This window comes from Artemia franciscana, chromosome 7 (genome assembly GCF_032884065.1).
Source record: "Artemia franciscana chromosome 7, ASM3288406v1, whole genome shotgun sequence".
NCBI classification, from domain to species: Eukaryota; Metazoa; Arthropoda; class Branchiopoda; order Anostraca; family Artemiidae; genus Artemia; species Artemia franciscana.
In genome coordinates, this window is record NC_088869.1 from 19,647,048 (window position 1) to 19,668,736 (window position 21,689).

The 21,689-nt window shown below is 32.2% G+C and overlaps 1 protein-coding gene across 1 annotated transcript in view; it reads right to left on the bottom strand.

The window, feature by feature from the left end:
- Positions 1-21,689, bottom strand: part of LOC136029618 (fasciclin-2-like) — a 128,590-nt gene that overhangs the window by 26,807 nt on the left and 80,094 nt on the right. The window contains exon 5 of the mRNA XM_065708122.1: positions 21,207-21,303. Within this exon, the coding sequence (XP_065564194.1) occupies positions 21,207-21,303 (97 nt within the window). The remainder of the gene's footprint in view (positions 1-21,206; positions 21,304-21,689) is intronic.

The following is a 21,689-nucleotide window of genomic DNA, read 5'->3' on the forward strand; positions in this document are numbered from 1 at the left end:
TTTTTCAATACAGATTCAAATAAAGGTTTCATAAAAAAAAGGCTAATTAGCTGCCTTGACGTGGTGAATTACCACCATAACCCTTCCTGATAAGGCAGTACCACTTTATGAAAACTGATGCGGACAGATTTTATCAAACCAGTCTTTTTCACACTTAATTAAACTAATTTTGATTAATTTTGGTTTAGCCTGGGGTTTGATCCCCGTCACAGCAAGGCCAGGCGACAAGCTAACTACTTGTTACTGTTAAAACGTCCCAGCAACAGAAACAATTCGACTCCCTATGCGTCAACAATGGCTCAGGAGTTTCATTTAACCTTTAGGGCTACATACAAAGTTTATAAGGGATTTGTGTAAACCCCTGTAGACAAAATGTTTAAACCTGTAGCGGTCTTTGATTGTCCCTCGATACTAAGAGAATATAGTGTAACGAGAATACAAACTCCTTGAATGACTATGAAAGTATAGAAGGGTAAGAAAATATAGACGGGCTACTAAGAAAGTATAGAAGGGCTACAAAGAAAGTATAGAAGGGCTAATGGAAGTATAGCAATCTCCAATTATCCTTGGAAAAAAAATCTAAATAAAAGCTGGTCCAGGGAGGATCCCCGACGAATCCTGGTGTACATAAAATAGTTATTCTTTACGATTTCTTCATCAAATAAAATTTGTTTATTTATCAAATAAAATAAATCAAATTCGTCAAATAAATCAATAAAATTGGGATTATCCCAATAAGATGGCCAAGGAACGTTTTGGGTGGATATCTTATGGTCCTAAAATTCTAAAAGTTGTTCAGAAATATACGCTGATCAACATTTTCAAAAGCTTTCGATCCTCATATGGGAGACGGAATATTGTATGTATTTCCAATAGCAAGTTTCTCTAAGTTAAAACAATTCAACCTTGAAATAATTTGTTTTCTGTTTTCTAAGAATTTTCTTAATAGTTATTATTTTTTTTTTGTCTACACTGAATTTTTTTTTTTTCAATGGAACTGTCAGAACAAAATAGTGGAATTAAAATTGAGAATGGCAGGATTTATTCTGTTCAGGAGTATCATTCTTCCATGGAAATATCCTTTTTTGTGTCTACTTGTTAGAAATGTGATATATTTTAGCGGCAAATTGGTATTGATATTTGTAACGACAGGAGAAAGTTGGCTTTGATTTATACTGGCTTCCTTTTCAGTAATCCAAAAGTTTTTATTAAATCTTTCATAAAATATAATCCAAAATCTGTACTGAATCATATATAATTATTGATAATCTTATGTATTGGCTCTCACACATGTATTTGTAGTAGATGGAGAGAAAGACTGAATGGAGAAGAAATAGAGAAAGAGTCAAAGCTGATTGGCAAAATGAAAACTATGTATTAGTTTCAAGTGTGCATTGAAGACAACCCTAGATCAAAATAATTGAATTACCAACTACGTAAATTCAACGCGCCTTGTAATCCAGATTAAACAAATAAATATGCCGTAGCCCAACCCTAAGCATTTGTAGCTCTTGGCACTCTTTGGGCTTTGACTAAGGTTGGTGTTGCAATATAGTCATAATTATTTCTTCTGAACTTATTTAATTCGCAAAAAAACTAAGGCAAAAGGATCAACATATGTACCACAAAACTTATTCCAATGTCGAATTTGATTCTAGCACTGGCAACAGTTTATTCTTTCTTCCATTGTAACCCGTCGTATGATAAAGGGGGGGAATATGAAAACAGACAAATTACGGATGCTGAAGTAGTCTTTGGAGGTCAGATGACCCACAATTTAGGATACCTACCAAACAATGGAAGTAGAGGTTTGAGACTTACCCATTTACCATTGCGGTTGTTTCTCTCTGTTCAGATTCATGTTGGAGAGTTGACATTCGCATTGGGGTAGTTTCGGTTTCTTCAGGTTTATTTGGCGTAGTTTCGGCCCCATAGTAATATCGTGCGATTAAACCTGGAACAATTTTATTTTTTACAAACTTATCATTGGTTTTACGCCTAAGGCCATTTTTAATTTAGGACCACTGAAAACTAAATACATTTCTTTAGGAGCCGATTGACATAAGTTTATAATATACGTCTGCCACTTTTCGAGTTGGTTGAACTTCCGTTGGTCTGTCAGTGTATAAGTGTTTTGAAGGTTAATCGCCAGCTTGTTTTTTTAATCACTGAATTGATTCCTCACGAAGTGGAATGGAATAAACTGGAATAAACTACGATCTGATTGGGACGAAATTGAAGATTTAAGTAAATTTCTTCAAATATTGGGAACATATCGTACGAATAGTTCAGTAAACTTGTTTTTATTTTCTACAATTCCAGGGCACTAATTCATAAACTGACTTAGGAAAAAGAAAAGGATGTCAACAAAGCTAAATCTAAAAAAATAAAGAAAATAATTTTTGTCTTGTGTGAATCAGGTTATGGGGAAAATGTAAATCTATGGGGGGATTTTCCATTGGGGGGGGGGGGGGTACACAAGACAAAGTATTCATTAATACTATTGACTTTAACTAGTGATTCTCAGTTACCTGGTACTACAGCCTATACCAGGCTAATCCTCAGGCATTGGGTTTGTTCCCAAACTATGAACCCTACTTATTTATCTGTGGAAATAGAAAACATGCCATCCCTCATACTCATGACATGGCCTAAGTGCTTTAGTCTCTCTTTAATTATAGCCGTAGAGAGAAGGAGTGAACCACAGTTTCCGTACAGTCTTTTGTTTAACATACGTTCAGTCCAATGAATACCTTAAACTAACCTTATGCAATTCCTCTGAAAAACAAATCGTATTTATGAGGTTATTCTTATAGCCTCATAATATGTAATAACCTTAATAACCCTCATAACCTTAAGCTATGTATAAATAAGCAACATATAATAAATAAACATTGTCATCAAAATAAACGGTTCACTAAATATATAACAAAACTATTAACTTTATTTTATAATTCGAACAGAAAAACGTCGTCGTGGCCAATAATCTGTCTTCTTTTAATCTGTCCGCTTTATCTTGATGCTTACTTTACACTGTTAATCATCAGACAGTTCGTGGTAACGAACTGTAGTAAGGAGCGACCCGGCTCAATAGTAAACGAAACTCTAAAAAACGAAATTTTGATGCTAAAAGATACATCAAAAGAATCGAACTCCGTATATGAAATGGGTTGTCCCCTCCGTAATTCCTCGCTCTTTACGCTAAAGTTTGAGTCTTTGCCACAATTCTACTTTTTAAAACAATTAAAAGCTTTAGCGTAAAGAGCGAGGGATTGCGGAGGGGACTACCCATTTCATATACCGAGTAATTTTTGTTCGTTTTAAGTTTTAATGTCGCTCCATACTTTCAGTTAAAAAAAACTGTTTTTTTTTATTTAATTTCGGAAAAGAAACAGTTCTTTTATTGTAAAGTTTTCAACAGAATTAATCAATTCTAGTTGAGACAAGTTTTTTTTTGTTTTTTTTACTACTTCTTGCTCTTATCGTTTTCATTTTTAAGATGATTTATTTGAAAGGTTTTTATTTTTAAGGGAAGCCAAAAAATATCACAGTACAGCAACATATAATATTGTGTGCATTTATCAAAGAATATTTAGATTAACTGTCATTCTACATAGGAAACATATTCTTTTTTCTTTCCTTTTTTAACACCTTCTTAAGCTTTGATACCAGACAGCATTAATAATAGCGCTATAAGGATCATCAATATAACCCTCATCTGCCAATAGAAAACGTTCTTGAAACCAAGAATTCATTTTTAATAAGATTGGAGGTTTTTGGATGTCCTAAAATAAAGTTGGCCAAAAAGCCTCTTGGCATGGACCAAAATAACACTTCTTGAAATACGTTTGCTCCGTCAATTTCTTATATTCATCTTACCAAAAACCACTTTCGAAATGTCGTTCTGGCAGTGCCTGACTCCTCGCCACACCTGAACTTTATCATTATTTTTTTTTTTTTTTTTACAGTAGCCTGCTGCCAAAAACACAAAAAAAAACAACAACAAAAAACAAGAATTAATCTTACCAGTCTGCCGCGTTACACAGAGAATAACATCAACAAAGATAGCAAAGACGGCAACTGCAAAGACAACGGCCACTGTAATTATTACCCCTTCCCAGATACCTATATCTGACCAATTAAAATAATCCATCGATTGTTGCTCAGTAGTCTCAATTGAACCTAATGAAATAATTCTATTTTAATTATATTCTAATTGTAGTAAAATTCTACCTTATAGAGCAATGTACGGTTTTAAATACAAAATATGCTATAAATACAAACTATGCGGTTGCAGGTCTAAAATTAAGTGCCCAGTAGAAAAATTGACTCAGTAAGCCACAGTTACTATTTCAAACTTAAATCCTACGAAAACTGCGGTGTCAGCCAATTTCACATGTAAAAACAGCATTGCTGAATTTAAGCTTCAATAGGTTTTTAACGTCCTTCTGCTAAACTTTCTTTCACTTCTTTGCACACCTTGATTAGTTTCAAGCACAAAATTCTCTTAATATATATATTTCCCTATATATATACTTAAGTCAGTCCTGTCTTTGTAAACTTTCTTTCACTTCTTTGCACACCTTGATTAGTTTCAAGCACAAAATTCTCTTAATATATATATATATATACACACACATATATATATATATATATATATATATATATATATATATATATATATATATATATATATATATATATGTATATATATATATATATATATATATATATATATATATATATATATATATATGTATATATATATATATATACATATACATATATATATATATATATATATATATATTTATATATATATATATATATTTATATATATATATATTTATATATATATATATATTTATATATATATATATTTATATATATATATATATATATATATATATATATATATATATATATATATATATATATATATATATATATATATATATATATATATTTTCCTATAAATATACTGAAGTCAGTCCTGTCTTTGTGCTTTCAAGTTTATAATGATCAAATATATTAAAATGAACAGAGAAATAGCCCTCTTAGGCAGAGCCCAACGAAATTCAGTTATGTTTTCCTTTTGTTAAGACGATTGGCTCTTCAGGTCATTTTTTGACCAGGAGGCTCGGGTCATTTTGTTACCTTCTTTAATACTTTTTTAAGCTAATGATAGTCCAAAATATTTGTATTTTGCCCTGTTTTATCACTGGCCAAAATTTTACTCGTTTTTCTCCGTTTATTACTTTTCATCATGTTATTTCAAACCAGGATGAATCGAGAGCGAATAGGACCAGCCTATAATGTTTCTTGCATTAAAAAATTTATGGAATTACGAGGAAAAATTCTTACAGCTAAAACTTTACCAAGCTAAAACCGTACTTTCAAACTCTTCATGCAAGCTGGATATTGGCAACTAGGGTGCACGTAGTTATTAAGAACTCAGCTAAAAATATTTAGTCTTGTCAGGACAACAATCTTTCATGTCCAAAGCAAAAAGAAGCTTTCAAATCATAGCCCTTTCAAATAAATTCTTTCCCTCAATTTTTCATCAGCTCCGGCTACGTTTATTAAACCCTATGAGTCACTGAGAAAAGCATTGGTACGTGCATTGTTAAGTTAGTAAAACACCAAATTAGCAGGGTCCTCTTCAATTGTGGCATCTCTATGCTTCGCGATAGTGTAACTGACTCCTATTTCCAACAATCATTTTCAGCTTTATTTATGATCTTTATCAACTTCGAAGGGTAGCTTTTTCATAAATAAAAAGTCACATTTACTTTTTTTAATGCAGAAATAAGAATCAAGGGACAGAGTTATACTACAGCAAAAATAGAAATCTATTGTCACCAATATTTCGGCATTTCCTGACACATTTGCAAGTTGTCATAACAGAAGGTACAAATTCAACTTTATTTCAGTAGAAAAAAAAAATGAAAATATGAAACAACAACTGTATTAAAACAACGCTTTAGAAAACACAACAAGTTAAAAAGGTTAAACACCAAGGTAAAACACCGTCGTAGGGGTTATTAGTTATAGGGCATAACACCGAGGGTTTGAAAGGCAGAATCCATTCACCAAAAAAAGTGTTTAAAGTCTATCTAGCTATTAAGGGATGTTATTATAAAATAAGGTTACCACGACCACAAACAAACAGGCACCAGAGCCTTACCTTGTGATATAACTGCATTTGAATTCCTTTTCTTTCTTCGGAACAAAGGTTTATTGGTTATTTTCAGAAATAGCTTGTAGGTCCAGTTTCAGTTGAAGTGCGGTCCAACGGAAACGAGAAGTTCATGAAAAGAGCAGTTTACAGTGCCTAAATTTTTTTTTGGAAGTCGCCCCGGTTTTACCGTTAAGTGATTTGAACGTCTGAAAATATGTCTATTTATTTGAATTTACCTTCTTTTATCGTTAGGAAGTTGAGACATTTTTTTAAAACATATGCTGTATCTCATATACTTTTTTATTTAAAAACTTGTGCTAATGAGTCAAAAACCGAAATTCTCCAAAAGCTTAAATACGAAGTGAAGAAGTTTGGCTTATTCTCATAAACATTTTTACTTTTTTTATATCTCATACAGGGGAGGATTAATTTTAAGTTTATTAGGATAGTGCTTGGTAAGATACTACTGCATAAAAGAGTTGAAAATAAAAAAAAGCAAAAAGGAGGGAATTATACCAAAAATAGTTGCCACTATAGTTTTTTAATGTAGCATTTTTGTAGCATTATGAAAATTTTTGTTCTAAACGTAACCAGTAATTAATTAAGAACAAGTCAATCAGTGTTATTATGTTAACGAAACATTCTTGATTACGACTATGCTTTGATTCCGAACAACAAAAGTAGTTCAATATATCAAGCTAGGCTAACAGGATTGTAGAGTACAGTGAAGTATATTAACTTTTTGATTTTTTTTTTTTTTTTTTTTTTTTGTTACGAAGCCATAAGACCTAAACATAATATATTTTTTTCCTTTTAAAATTTGATTGGAAATTCAAACCAAATGTGCATATAAACCAAATAAAAATAAACCAAATGTGCATATATATACCAAATATATATATATATATATATATATATATATATATATATATATATATATATATATATATATATACCAAATATATATATATATATATATACATATATATATATATATATATATATATATATATATATATATATATATATATATATATATATATATATATATATATATATATATATATATATATATATATATATATATATATATATATATATATATATATATATATATATATATATATATATATATATATTTCAGATTTCTCTTAGTGGATCAATGGAGAATAATCAAGGTGCAAGTTTGGTGTTGAAAAACAAGAAGTTCAGATGCACCGTCAATCTACCTGGCCCAGTCAATAACTGTGAACGATGGGTAAACCATAAAAGCAAAATGCCATTTTTTAGATTACTATCTTTTGATTTGTGTCAGGAGAGGTTGGGGAGAGAAAAAATCTCATATGGTAGTTCAGTGGTTCACTTTGTGTGTTTATGAAAGCACATGGCGTGACCCAAAGGACATGCTCTAGATCCTTTAGTAAAACGATATTAAAAATTAGGTTTTACAACAAAAATTAAAATGGATCAGCAAAACTAAAATCGAAGAATAATTAGCTCATTTAAGGAGTCAAACTCAAGCAACAAGAAATTTAAACAACTAGTAAATTTAAGAGCTCCTTAGGCACATCTTAGGCTCATTCTTGGTCAACATGCCCGAGACTCTAGGCAGGCGTACCTTTCTAAAAGCTAACAACAAGCATTGGTCCAATAAGAGTCATACTTGCTGCTGCCGGCGTTTACCCTTGTCATTTAACCAAACACTTGGAAAACCTTAGTTCTACCCCGGGAATGATGCATGGACGGATGAGAGATAGACATATCTATTAACAAATAAATTGACATCATTTTTATACAATTCTAATAAGGGCTTATGCCAGATTTGCCTCTCACTCCTATCGGACTAGCTGTCTTGGCTTTTTTACAATTAGCCCTGGCTTGATGCCCACAACTACTTGATTTTAATTCAAAATCAACTGACTCGCACGACCTAGTTTGCATCATTTAAATGAAAAAGTTGAAATTATTTAATTATGAAGAAAGAACTAAAATCCTATGCAAAAAAAATAAAGATTCAAAATTTGAATTTGAGAATATTGCCTGAAGTTTCTAGAATACCAAGTCCAGTTTCAGCAACAACACAGGAAAAGCATCTAACAAGTGTGGTTATTATCATTGTTATTATTCTTACCGATCAAAGTAAATAGTTTTTCGGGACTTATCGTTTTAACATCATCGTGGCGAATAACATTTTCATAGATTCGTAGTATGGTAACTGATTAATGAAATAATGTGCGGCCTTTTCTGTGTTCATATGAATAGATAGCAGCTGATCCAACATTATTCAGAAACGAAATCTTTCTTTAAATTAAGAGACCACGAATCCAGCTTCCTCAGGGACATCTGTGTTAACGGTCTAACAAAATATCTTTTTGTCAAGAAAAACTTGCTCATTTCAATATTACTAAGCTATCACGCTGGCTTAGGTTTTTCTAGGGAGGGAACAGCTATACCTTCCCTGCCCCCACTCTTTTGCCACTTCCTTTTTTAGTTTATATCAGGGGCAAACTCTAAATTCTAATGGAGATGATTCCGGAACGAGGTAAAAACATCAAATTCGCAAGAAAAAAACACAGGCTAAGCTCTCAGTTTACTTAATTAAAAGTGACCAAGCAACATCATTGGGTGAATGTCGGTTCATACGTCTGACCAGAAACAAAATTTGCAAAGTCTTTTTCAGGAAATATTTTCAATAGATTAACTCCTTTAAATGGTTACCTGAGAAAGTATACAAGTGAAATTTTTTTACCTATCCACAAGGTGCTAGGGAAAAGGAATATATTCCTTTTTAATATGCTGCAAAATTACTATTTATAATCTGGCCAGTTACATTGAGGCGGTGGAATGGAAAGATATAACATATTAAACATAGCACAAACTAACCAGGACATTTCAAAAAAGTAATTTTAATATTGAATGACCTACATTTTCGCATGCATTTGCTTGGAGAAAGTCAATGATGAAGTTAAATTAACAATAGGGGTAGCAGAATTCAAATAATTCCCTTTTTGTTTGAAGGTAGGCTTGAAGATGTTAAAACAAATATACATGAATTAAAGACTCGTAATGATATTTTGGGTCAGAGTGAACTTCATTCGGCAGCCCTTTTCCTCATCACTCGGTTGTCCAAAAAAGCCGAAGAGGAAGCAAAGTCAAATGATCCTAATCAATTTAGTTTTGGACGCTTGTTTGCCTGTCTTTCCACGCAAACTAACGGTCATGTGCCAATTCTGAACTGTTGACCAACCTGCCTTAAGACCATAGGTAGGCGTGCCTTGTTTCCATATCATTCCAGGCAATCTAACGGTCCCTTGCAATTTTAAATGATTTGTCCAACTGCATGAGACTCTAGGCGGGCTTGCCTTTTTAAAAGCTAACAAACAAGAATTGGTCCATAAAGAGAGTCATACTTACTCCCGCTGTTTACCCGTGCCATTTAACCAGACACTTGGAAAACTATAGCTTCAATCACTATCTTAGTTCTATGACTATCTACCTTAGTTCTGCCCTAGGAGTGACGCATGGACGGATATTTAAATATTTTGTAAAAGTTGAGCAATAGCCTTTGAACAAAATTTTAGTAATCAGTAATCCAAGAATTGGAATGGTACAAAATTAAACTACTACTTTTCAAGGTTAGCTTTTCTGTAGATTACTTGTCCTTCAGCTATAGCTGCAGGAGGGGGGGGGGGCAGTAATCCAAGAATTGAAATGATAAAAATTAAACTCTAATTAGATTTTACAACGAAAATGAGCTGTAAAAATCTAAATAATATAAGCTTCAAGTCAATTGCAGAAAAAAGAATCAAAATTTTCAAAATAGGACACATTTTCCTAAAGTCGTCCCATCATCCCATGAGTACTTAGCTAGAAAATCAATGTCTAGGCATAATTTTTGTCAGCCAATGATATTTTGTTTCTCTTTTATATGTCTTATTGGTCCACAATAACGGATGTCTAGCCAGGCATATATGAGAACGGGGTTTTAAGGAATTCTTCATATCCAACTTCATGCCTAGATCAGGGGAAAACTTCTAGTTATTAACATTGGGAAGTTCAATACTCAAATAAACTGATTAAACCCCTTAATCAGAGTGTCCCTAGAGTTTAACAGGAAAAATACCCCAACCATCACTATCAGATATTAAATTTAATTCCTGATTGAAAAAGATCTTGCTTAATATTACAAGTCACCATTGAATTATGAATGCTTTCGCAAAAAAATCTGTTGTAAATACTAGGCTAGGGCAAAACCTTCTGCTTGAAAAAAATAAAACATTCTACGTGGGTGCCCAAGATCTAGCGACTCCCTTATATTGTCATCGTCGTCACGTATTAAGGTCGTATCTAAAATTTTTACTTTTGAGGTAAATACAATAAACCGTTGGCTAAGCTGTTCTGAATTGGAGGATCAATGGGGCAATTTATTTTCAATCACAATTTCACAGTCTTAATCTATATTGCTCAGCCACTAACAAGAACTTACCAAGCAGTTTTCGACATTTACTTCAAAGGTGCGAAAATGTCAGATACACCCTATAGGCGTAACAGTGCGGATTTTTAAGAGGGGTCAGCTGTAAATCCAGCCAAAACCTGACTGCTTTGTCAGAGAAAATTTAGGTCATTCTACAGAACGTAGGGAACTTTTAATATCAGGATTTGCCCTATAACTAAAAATAACATTTGTTGGTCTGAAAAAAGAGGTATGCACCATACTTTACATTTAACCCTAATCACTAACCTGCATACAATACCTTATTTGACAAAAAAAACAACAAATAGTTCAAATAACTGACTGTAACTTAAAATAGGACAATCTTAAGACGTTTAAAACTTGTAAAAAAGCGATTCTCTGTATTTACTGTTAGATCTCGAAATAAGTTCAACTCACTTCGAAAAAAAAGGTAAAACCTGGTTGTCTGACGAAGATTGTAACTACAAAATCAGTTACAAAACAATAAAACAAACTAAAATGAAGGAAGTAAAATCTGGCCACTGTCTGTACCTATGACTATATTTAACAAACAAAACCGAGACACACACTTTCTTCTGATATGAACAAAATTGGTAGAGTTAAATGCCAGTTGTTCGGCAAAAACGATCATTGAAAATCAAAATCTTTACAAAAGCCAAAAAAAAATTTGCTTTCGAAGAAGTGGCTCTATGGTATCAAAAAGAAAGTAAATTAAAACAAAAAATCTTAGGATGCAATATTAGCGAAAATTAGGATGCAATCCAAGCCAAATCGTACTTCTGAGAGTAATCAGAATGGACTATACCTCCGATTGGAGTCGGCAAGATGTCAGGTTTCTCTGGAGCTGCTCTCTTTGGCATCGTACGTTGGGTTTGTGCTCCGTACGTCGATAATCCAACCAGATTTTTTGCGAAGAAGCGGAATACATATGCGGTCTGTGGTTCCAGATTTTCCAGGATGTAAGGAGATTCTAGAAAAAAAAACACTATTAGGATATCGTAATTTTATATGTACAATCTTAAATAGACACACTGAACCATAGTTTTATAGATACATCAAACTAGAAAACTCTATTAATAGTCTTTATTCGCTGGGTAGATACCCAGGGGGGGATCTACCCCTTCGTACCATTGTTTTCTGGATTTTCTTCAATGTACCATAGAAGCAACCATTTAACTTGGCCCTTTTATCCTGATTCAGTCCTTCCTATAAAGCATTCATGATGGTAGTGACTGTTATATTTGGAAAATGCCATCGAATAGTATGTCTATTTTTCAGTTAGCAAATTAATAAATTATGACAATTTTACTAGCAATGATTGAGTGATGTAGGTTCACAGCAGGTCAACTGGTATAATTACTTAGTCGGTTAAAAACACGCCATTATATTACAATCCCATGATCATGAAATTTATATAGAGCCTTTTCTGAACTATCAAATGTTTAGGTCACTTGGTATTTTAATTCAAATTTCGATAGGGGTTAATCCTTAAAACAATTTTAAGTAATAACGTTGAGCCTATATAGCCTCACATTGAGGCTGCCTCATATATTACTAAAAATAGCAAGCCTGTTTATTTTCTTTCAAGTGAAGAGAGCCCATTACTAAGTTGAATTTAATTACAATTCATTTTAACAGAATGGCTAAGACCCGATTCTCAAAGGGTTTTTTAAGTTGTCAAATATTTTTAAAAGAAAAACTAAAACAATTATTCTGCATTGTTTTCTATAAACTGAGACTAATAACAATTTCAGAATCAGAAGAAAAAATACTTTTAGTTCAAAAACTAATTTTCAAGAAAAAAGTAGTGTATACACAAATTAAGAAAAAATGATTCTACTTTCTCTTGGGACTTTTAAGCCACTGACTAAATAATCCCAGGATTTTAGTTTTTTAAGTCAAAAAGCTCGATAAAAACTTGCAAAACGTATAAGTAATCTAGATTTCAGTGTAAGCACAAATTGTGAAAATATTATGGTAAGTATGACTTTGTACGTTTTCCCCTGGAGGCTCCAATTATTTACCAACAGCTAAGAGAAATGATAATGAAATACACAGTAAATAAGATAAATAATAAGTAAATGAAAATTACAAAACGTTGAAAAACACATTTCAATTAGTATTTAAATTAATCTAAGATAATTGTCTATATTAGTCTCATTGTACGGCCTTGATTGTTTGTATATATATATATATATATATATATATATATATATATATATATATATATATATATATATATATATATATATATATATATATATATATATATATAGGAACGCGCGTTTGTGGCTCTAAATTGTTAGCATCACTCTGTATTGTTTACTGTTATATTGTTTAGTGTGTACTGTTTACAAAAGCTCCATATGCTATGTATTGATTTGATTTTCACTTAAAGATTAAACACGTCATATATTTAAATAAGAACAGGGATTTACCGATCGGCCATTCTTTGGATGGGTTTTCGTCGATCCATTCTTCATTCTTCTTTCTGTACTGGACAGCGTAGTAGGTCAGGTTTATGCCACCAATGTTTTGAGGACCAACAATGTTGAAAGTTATCGTCGTCGCTAGAAATAGAGGTTCTATCACACTGAGAAAAGAAAAGAAAGTTCAAGTACTTTCAAACACAAAAATACCTTATAATATACCTAATAAAAAGTTGCAGGAAGGACGTCATGCTGCAAAACTAGAATTATCTAGTCCGAAAGAGAATGGGTAGCTTACCAGAGTAGAAAATGACACAAGTATCGGCAAAAATAAACCCTCAACGTCATCTAGGGTTTGGCGATAACAGACATTTTTTGAAGTTTTGTAATCGTTTCTCTGTCAGGAACTGAGATAAGACACCTATTACTACCTTTATCGTATTTATTACACGAATTAAATTGTTTAATCCTATTATTACCCTAAAAAAAATGCCAACAAGCGATACATGGGATTTATACTATTTTTTTGTCGACACCTGCACCAGTTCCCACTCTTTTATAAATTACCCATATTCTTTGGATAGTCCTCTAAATACAATTTTCATTTTCTAAAATTACAACTGTCATCCAAACAAAATTCGCAGTTCAAAAGTAGGAAAAAAACACAATTATCTCATCAAATAAAACCCGATAAATTCATTCTATTTATCAAATTGATCACTTGGCTCAATTAAAGAAAAATTCCTATAGAATAAAAAGACTTTTGAAAAACACATCTTTTGGACATAATTAAAATATTTCTAAAATAATTTTTCCAAGCTTTGGCTTAGTTCCCATTCCAGTTCCCACTTCCAAGTTCCCAGTTCCCCCTCTTATAATTTACCCATATTCTTTGAGTAGTCCCCTAAAAAATGTTTTCATCTTCTAAAATTACAACTGTCATCCAAACAAAATTCACAGTTCAAAAGTAGAAAAAAAAAATTATCACATCAAATAAAGCCCGATAAAGTCACTTTATTTATCAAATTGATCACTTGGCTCAATTAAAGACAAATTCCTATAGAATAAGAAGACTTGGAAACACATCTTTTGGACATACTTAAAATATTTCAAAAACAATTTTTTCAAGCTTTGGCTTAGTTCCCTTTCCATCTTCTGTGTAATATATTTAAGATAGACCATTAGAATACAAGCTCAATAATCTGCATTTTGACATGATAAAACAGCAGCCACACCAAAATAAATCCAACCAAGAATAATGCTTGGACTCATGCCCCCTTTTAAAAATATTTTTTAAATGTAAAATGGCGATAGATGACATAATACGAAAATGAAATAATAATAATAAATTACAACCAAAAAATTAGAACCACTTCTTTTTAAATAAAAATAACGAATAAAAAGGAGAAAAACATGATAAACTGCCTGATCAGTAGGACATATTTTGACGTGGAATTCACCCGCAATCCCTAGCAGCAAAACGACAAAAATTATCTTTAAAGAGGGAAAACGCGGAGAGGTTTGAATTTCAAAAGAAACTTTAAGGCATTATGCCTAAGGGGTTGCTCTTACCTGTTACAGTTTCGAAGGTAGCTTGAGTAGGGGGCTGAGGTACATGGGCCTGCTTTAGTGTGATGAAATGTTCAGCATATCCGTGCTTATTCTTAGCCAAACATCGATATTCACCATAGAAACTATCATCCTCAGGAGTGACCTGGAAAACAACAAGTCATGTTACGGCAGAAGGGATGAGGTATCTAGTGCTGATGCATTTGCTGATGCAAGGGGACGCTTATCTATAAACTACAATGAACCACAAACACAGTTAAGCACAGATCAACCTCTGAGAATAGTCTCACAAAATCCCTTCAGTTATTTAAGAAGCGTTTTGATGTCGGAACTAAGGTGTATTCCATATCTACTTAGTTAGCTCTCCCTCTAAGAAAACTTGGGTTCCCTAGGATTATAGCATTCTGATCCCAGGTTAGACCGATAACTCTTCTTAACTACTTGCTTCCTTCACCAATAAACTTTCAGGCTCAAGAGCTTTTTTTTTGTCCGCTTGTATGAAAAATAATCTATAAATAAAGTGTTTACACTATTCTAGATTTCCCTATTATGTATTTTCATTTCCGCATTTTAGCTCAGAGATGCGCATACAATTGCTGTAAATAGAAAAAAAATTTATAGATTTTTTTTTTAATGCATGAAGTGTATCATGCATTTAGAATGACATGTGTCGGTAGCATAGTGTACGATGAAAGCTCAATCCGACGGTTAATTCAGTCCACAAAATTTCGTTAGGCGTTATTACGTGCATTGCAAGCTTTCACCAAGTCCATGGGAAATCTCACTAATACTAGAAATCCTAGGAATTACCTATCTAAGATTTACCTATCGTCGGAATTTATGGCAAAAATTAAAAAAACAAGCAACATCTCCAAACAGAAAGTACACAGCTGTACTGAAAATAAATAAGTGAAGAATAAGATGCAAAGTAGATTGTGCAAGAAATCAAACTTTAAATAAATAAAAATTACTGTAAACAGAAACAAATCAAACAAAACTACAATGGATAACGAACCCAACAAAAATTACTCTAATTAGAGTCGAGATATCTCTCCCCCTAAAGACTTTAGTTTTGTAGAATTCTAAAAAGTTGAAATTAATCAATCTAATTAAAAATAAAAACGTGTTTAATGTGAAATAATAAGTAGAAAACTATTTTTAAGAAGACTAAATAAGACTCAGAGAAGACTAAAGACTTTTTAATTTTCCAGAACACTAAAAAGTTAAAAGTTATCAGCATATTTTTTTTTTTTTTTTTTTTTTTTTTTTTTTTTTTTTTTTTTTACTAAAAGGCTCGTTTTCAAAATGGACTAAAAAAATGTATTTTTTTCTAGAGAACTATAAATATAATTGAAAACGAGATACGGAAAACTAATTGGGTTTACGTAACTTTATTCTAAATCCAAGGCGACAATTTATGTTTAGTATGGTAACTGCTTCACCATTTCATCATAGGCTCTTTTTTTTCTTAAGCCTGGGCACTTCCTATCAAAGGAAATGTCATAGAAATTTCAAAAAGGGCTCATTTGATTGGAAATTAATAGCCAAAAGCGTTGTGAGGGTGAATGTACCCACCCCCAATCATTTCCCTAACCATATTGAATCAGAATTTTTAGAAAGCCATTTTGTTCAGCGTAGTTGGAAGGTCTGGAAATTATGACTTTGAGGATGACAACCCCCTTACAACTATCAGGGCAAGGGTTGCAAGTTATGCCCTGGGGGCATATAAGGTTCAAAAAGTTGAAAAAGTGAAAAAATGTATTTTTTTATTTAAATCATACAATAAATGAGCGAGTCAAACTCAAAACGAGCAAAAATTAACATGAGTAGGGCTGACAGCCCCGATGCCTTCTAATGACTAGAACACAATTTGCGGTTTACCGAAAACAAAATACATTTAAGATGTTTTCAATTTACTTTTACATGTTTAAAATGTTTTTACTATATATATATGATGGGCGAAGTCTTCCACCTTGCACTCCAATTACAGCACAAGCAACTTTTTGAGCTTTAATAAATAAAAAATTATTAAAACTTTAAGGAATATATATTAAACTGACAATCCAGTCATTTTTTTAGTAAAGCACAAATTATGTTCTGGTCTTGAAAGGGCATGGGGGTTTTCAGCCCTATTCATATTCATTTTTGCTTGTTTTGACGAAATCATTGTAATTTCTGTCTGTTTTTAGTTCGTTTTATTGATTGATTGTAATTTGTGCAAGTTTTATGCTTGGAAGACGACTTCCTCGTTCATTTGTCTAGTAAATTCAGAGTGTTTTACGTATTAATTGAATATTAGTTTCATTTTTATTAAGTTGTTTCTATTTACTTTTTGCAGATTAATCATTATAGTGTCTTTTTTTTTTTTTTTTTTTTTTTTTTTACTCTGGTTTAGACATATTTTCGTTCTTTACTTTTGTTTAGAAAACTTTTTTATTTAATATGATAAAAAAAACATTATTTATCAGTAATGCATTATCACAGTGCTGGCATCGCGCATCTTACAATATACACTTTACACAATGCTTTATGGAAGTATTTATTTAAAGTTAATTCATTAATTAGCTCGTTGGAAAATCATGTCGGAGTCTATGGAAAATAAACCAAACAGTGAAAAATTTTAAGGATGGTAGTAGGTAGAATTTCCAGCTAAAAACAAGAACATCCAATCATATTTAGAAGGCAGTAGGATGTTTTTGGGGGATATTGGTATCTTATAAAAGGGTAGTAAAAAAATTCCACTAAACCCTTTGAATTTCATATGCACCAATATTAGTGTATCAAGCATATTTTGCGTAAAAGTCTCTAGAAAGCTTTTATGTTTCGTTCACGTATTTGACGAATAAGATAGTAAATACAGGATAGTAAAAATACTTCCAAGTTATTATTTAGCATTCGTGAAATTGTTTTTGCTTAATTGCTCCTTAATTACATTTGCTTAGGGTATAAATTCCTTACTTTTAGAGAACAGAGAACTGCTTTAGCGGAAACATCTCAACAGTACAAACACGTAGAATGAATTAATTTGGCTGCTGGACGAAACAATCAACTAAACGCGAGAATTCCTTATTAATACTTTTTTTCCGTTTGTAATAGCGTGTTAGTATTTATGAAATGATTGATGATTGAATACCATACTTTTTGATGTTTTTGCAACAAACATAAAGTCAAGTTCTACATTGATAAAGAAGAATCATGAATTTTATGGCTTAAATTCTAATCTTTTCCGAGCTTTTCAATATAAGCAGAGTAGCCTTGTTTCGGATTTAATATCGAGCATGGTCAATATCCTTATTTTACGCCCTTTGTGAAGACTCCAACACACAATTAATTTGAAAAGAGTCATAAAAATTGGTGACATAAAATTATTTGTTCTATTTAAAACTTGAAAAGGGAAATATTGAATCCTTACGTTCTGCGGGTTCAGAAACCTTTCCATTTCAAGGATTGGTTAATAACGTGGGAAAAACGTATAATATATATATATATATATATATATAATATATATATATATATATATATATATATATATATATATATATATATAGCCTATATTGGGAAAAACGAAATATATATATATATATATATATATATATATATATATATATATATATATATATATATATATATATATATATATATATATATATATATATATATATATATAGGGTTATTATTTGTTCTATTTAAAACTTGAAAAGGGAAATATTGAATCCTTACGTTCTGCGGGTTCAGAAACCTTTCCATTTCAAGGATTGGTTAGTAACGTGGGAAAAACGTATAATATATATATATATATATATATATATATATATATATATATATATATATATATATATATATATATATATATATATATATGGGTTTTTACTATGAAGTTGGGTTTTTACTGTTTTCACTGGAACATTTTCTTTTTGAAATTCCAATGAGAAAAAAACCCGACAAATTTGAGTTGAATGTTAAAATGTAAAATTGGACATAGCTGACTGACGTGGCTTCATTATGTAATGTGATGCTAACAATTAGTGTAAAGTAGTCCAAGACTTTCTTCATCCTTTTAAATTAGAATTATGGTGTACCCGTCCCTCATCTGAACTGACTATGCTTCTGCAGGGGAGAACCTATAGAAGGTTTCTTTTTTTTCAATGTAAGATAAGCGCTATTTTTGGGCAAGTCGAAAGATACTTTTTATCAATTCTAAGAATTTGGTTGAGAATTCAATTACCTGAATTTTCAGCAAAGCATTTGTAGAGACCGTCATCGCTACGTGTAGCACCAGAAATAGACAACTTAGCAACAGCGCTGTCAGGCTCACCTCCAATATCTGAGCTACGATTGCTGGCCTCAACGCTAACCCTTGGGTCTAGAGTATTGACGACAATTTTGTATGTGTTATCTGAGCCTTCTTTAAGAAACACAATTTCTGGAAGGGGGTCACCTCGGGCAATACATTCAATTGTGATGTTTTTATTTTCCACCTAAAAAAAGTAAACATTTTAGAACGCCTAAGCCATAGCTTCAAATAGAGGTTTTGAGGCGGTTCTAGTTTTAATTTTTTTAAATTAGGGATATCATGTGCGGGACTCAAGGGCGGATCTCCAGCATTTTTATTAGGGAGGAGGGGCTCATATCCGGACTGTCAAGGGGCACAGCATTTATAATATATATTTTCTGAATTATAGGAGGGGGCAGCTTCGTAGTAGATAATTTTGAACACTCTTATTCACGATCATGTGCGTGAGTGCAGCTTTTGCTTAAATCTGTACGAGAAAGCCGATAGAAAAAAAAAGCAAACTGTAAAACGTGGCAGCAGAAGCGATAGTATGAAAAGAGACTACTTGTAATAGAGCAGACGTAGGTTAAACAGTTGGATTTAGGAAGTAAATGTCTACAACAAAAGATAAACAAATACCAGCTACTCTACTGACTGCTGGTAACCGTAAAGAGCAAAGTTAAAATAAGATGGAGAGCCTTATAATTTTTCTGGTTGAATGTTTTTTTTTCGTTTGTTTTTCTGAGACGACTTGTACTGCTACTCTTACCAACTTCTCGCAATCTTTGGTAACACAATTACTTATCATTGAACGCTCTGATTCTCCTTTTTTGGGGTTTAGAATATGCAAAAGAAATAAAAATAGTATTTTTTTTTTTTTGGCACGGAACTGGGGGATTGCACGATTAAGGTTAATTATATATACTTTGGAGGGTATTTGGCATCCCTCAAGAGAGTAACTGTGAAAATATATTTTTTCCTGTTTAAAATTTCCTTATGTATCAAGATTGAAGCAACGATAGTAATTATTTGAAGTTAATACAGAACATAATAGATCAGAGGCGAAAAAGTACATTTAACCGAAAACATTTACACACGTGTCGTGCTTGTGAAACACCTGCACGGTAGGACAGTTACATACAAGTCTGAATGCAAGTAACTAAGCGAATAAGAGGCTAATTCCCGTGTTTCAGAATCATCAGAGCTTTGCTTTACGCTTGCTTCTTAGGATTTTCCTTGGGGGAGGAGGAAGGGGGAGGGAAACAATTTTTCAGGGTAGGCACTCCCTAGCCGTGCCCCCCTCCCCTTCAGCTAAGTCCTGGCTAATGATTTAACTACTAAACTAGGAAAATATTTTCATGAAGGGACATTGAGTAAATAACCATTAGCTACTAAACATCTTCCAGTAGCTAGCCAAAGAGCCTGTCGGACACTAAGATTTCACAATTCTATAGAGCTTAAAAGTACTGTCATAAGTTTCAATTTTTGTTGTAAATATGATATACATATAACGATTATCTGAAATCCCCAAAACTATAAAAAGGATTAAAAGAGAAACTGAACTATCTTATTAGAAACAAAATGTGCCAGAATTTCGCTAATTTTTTTGTAAGAATTACCGAATTTGTTACAACTCAGCACTGACAATTCAAAAGGTGTTGTGTGACATTTTTTGCAAACTGAGATTCTATCTTATTTCTTCAAGCTTGACAAATTTGCTCAAACTGGTTTTAATGACTTCGATACATAGAATTTTCGTTTGTTACCAAAATGTATTGTATTCCGTTTTCTAACTTGTAACAATCAAGCAAGTCAATTGGTGGTGGGGCGGCGGGGGGGGGGGTTGGTCCCATATATTTTTTGTCCCCCCAAGTTTGAATTTGGTAGGTCCATTGAAAAACTTCTTTTTGGCATTATTTTTAGAAAAAAATCTAGAAAAAAGCAACAAAAATGCCCCCCCCCCCATTCATATTTTGAAAAATATATTTTTTTTTATCTCTTCTATATTTTGTGAATTGACAGCCCTGATAGCAATAGCCAAAATACACCGTTTGGCTAAAATTATTTTTTTGTAAAAAAAAATTTTACACAAACTAAACAAATTTAATAAGATTTAAAAAAAAGAAAAGTTTCTCTGTTTTCCTCTACAATTTGTCTTGTAAGATATCGTATTTTGAGCTATCGTAACCGAACTTACCCACATCAACCCTGGTGTTACTGAATAAACGATACTGTACATGTTTCTTTAATAGACAGAGAGAAAGGAAGTAGAGTACGTACCCCTGTGGCGTTAATAAAGGAGACAATTGTTGGTTTGCTAATAACTCGTAGTCTCCTCACCGCTTCGATAGTTCTACCGTCACTTGATGCTCGACATCTAGGATTAGAAAATAGGTGAGTTTTACCTCATTGCTACAGCTATCGGTATGATTAGGAACAAATAAAAAAAAGATACAACTTATAATATAAAAAAAATAAGTAAACAGAAAAATAAAACAAGTAGCGAGGTGCAATTGGCAATCATTTTAATTACATAGAGCTGTTTTTATTCCGTCTCGGGGACTAAACTATGGAGAATATTTATGGGCCAAGAGTAGAACGATGTATGATAAACCCCCTACCGCTCAAGTTAATCATTCATTGACGCATCAAAGAACCGGTTTTTTGGTCAGTTTCTTTCAGCTTAGCGTGAGACAAGACAAAGAGAAGTGACAGAATAGATGGACAATATATAATTTGGGCAATATAGTTGCACATAAGGCG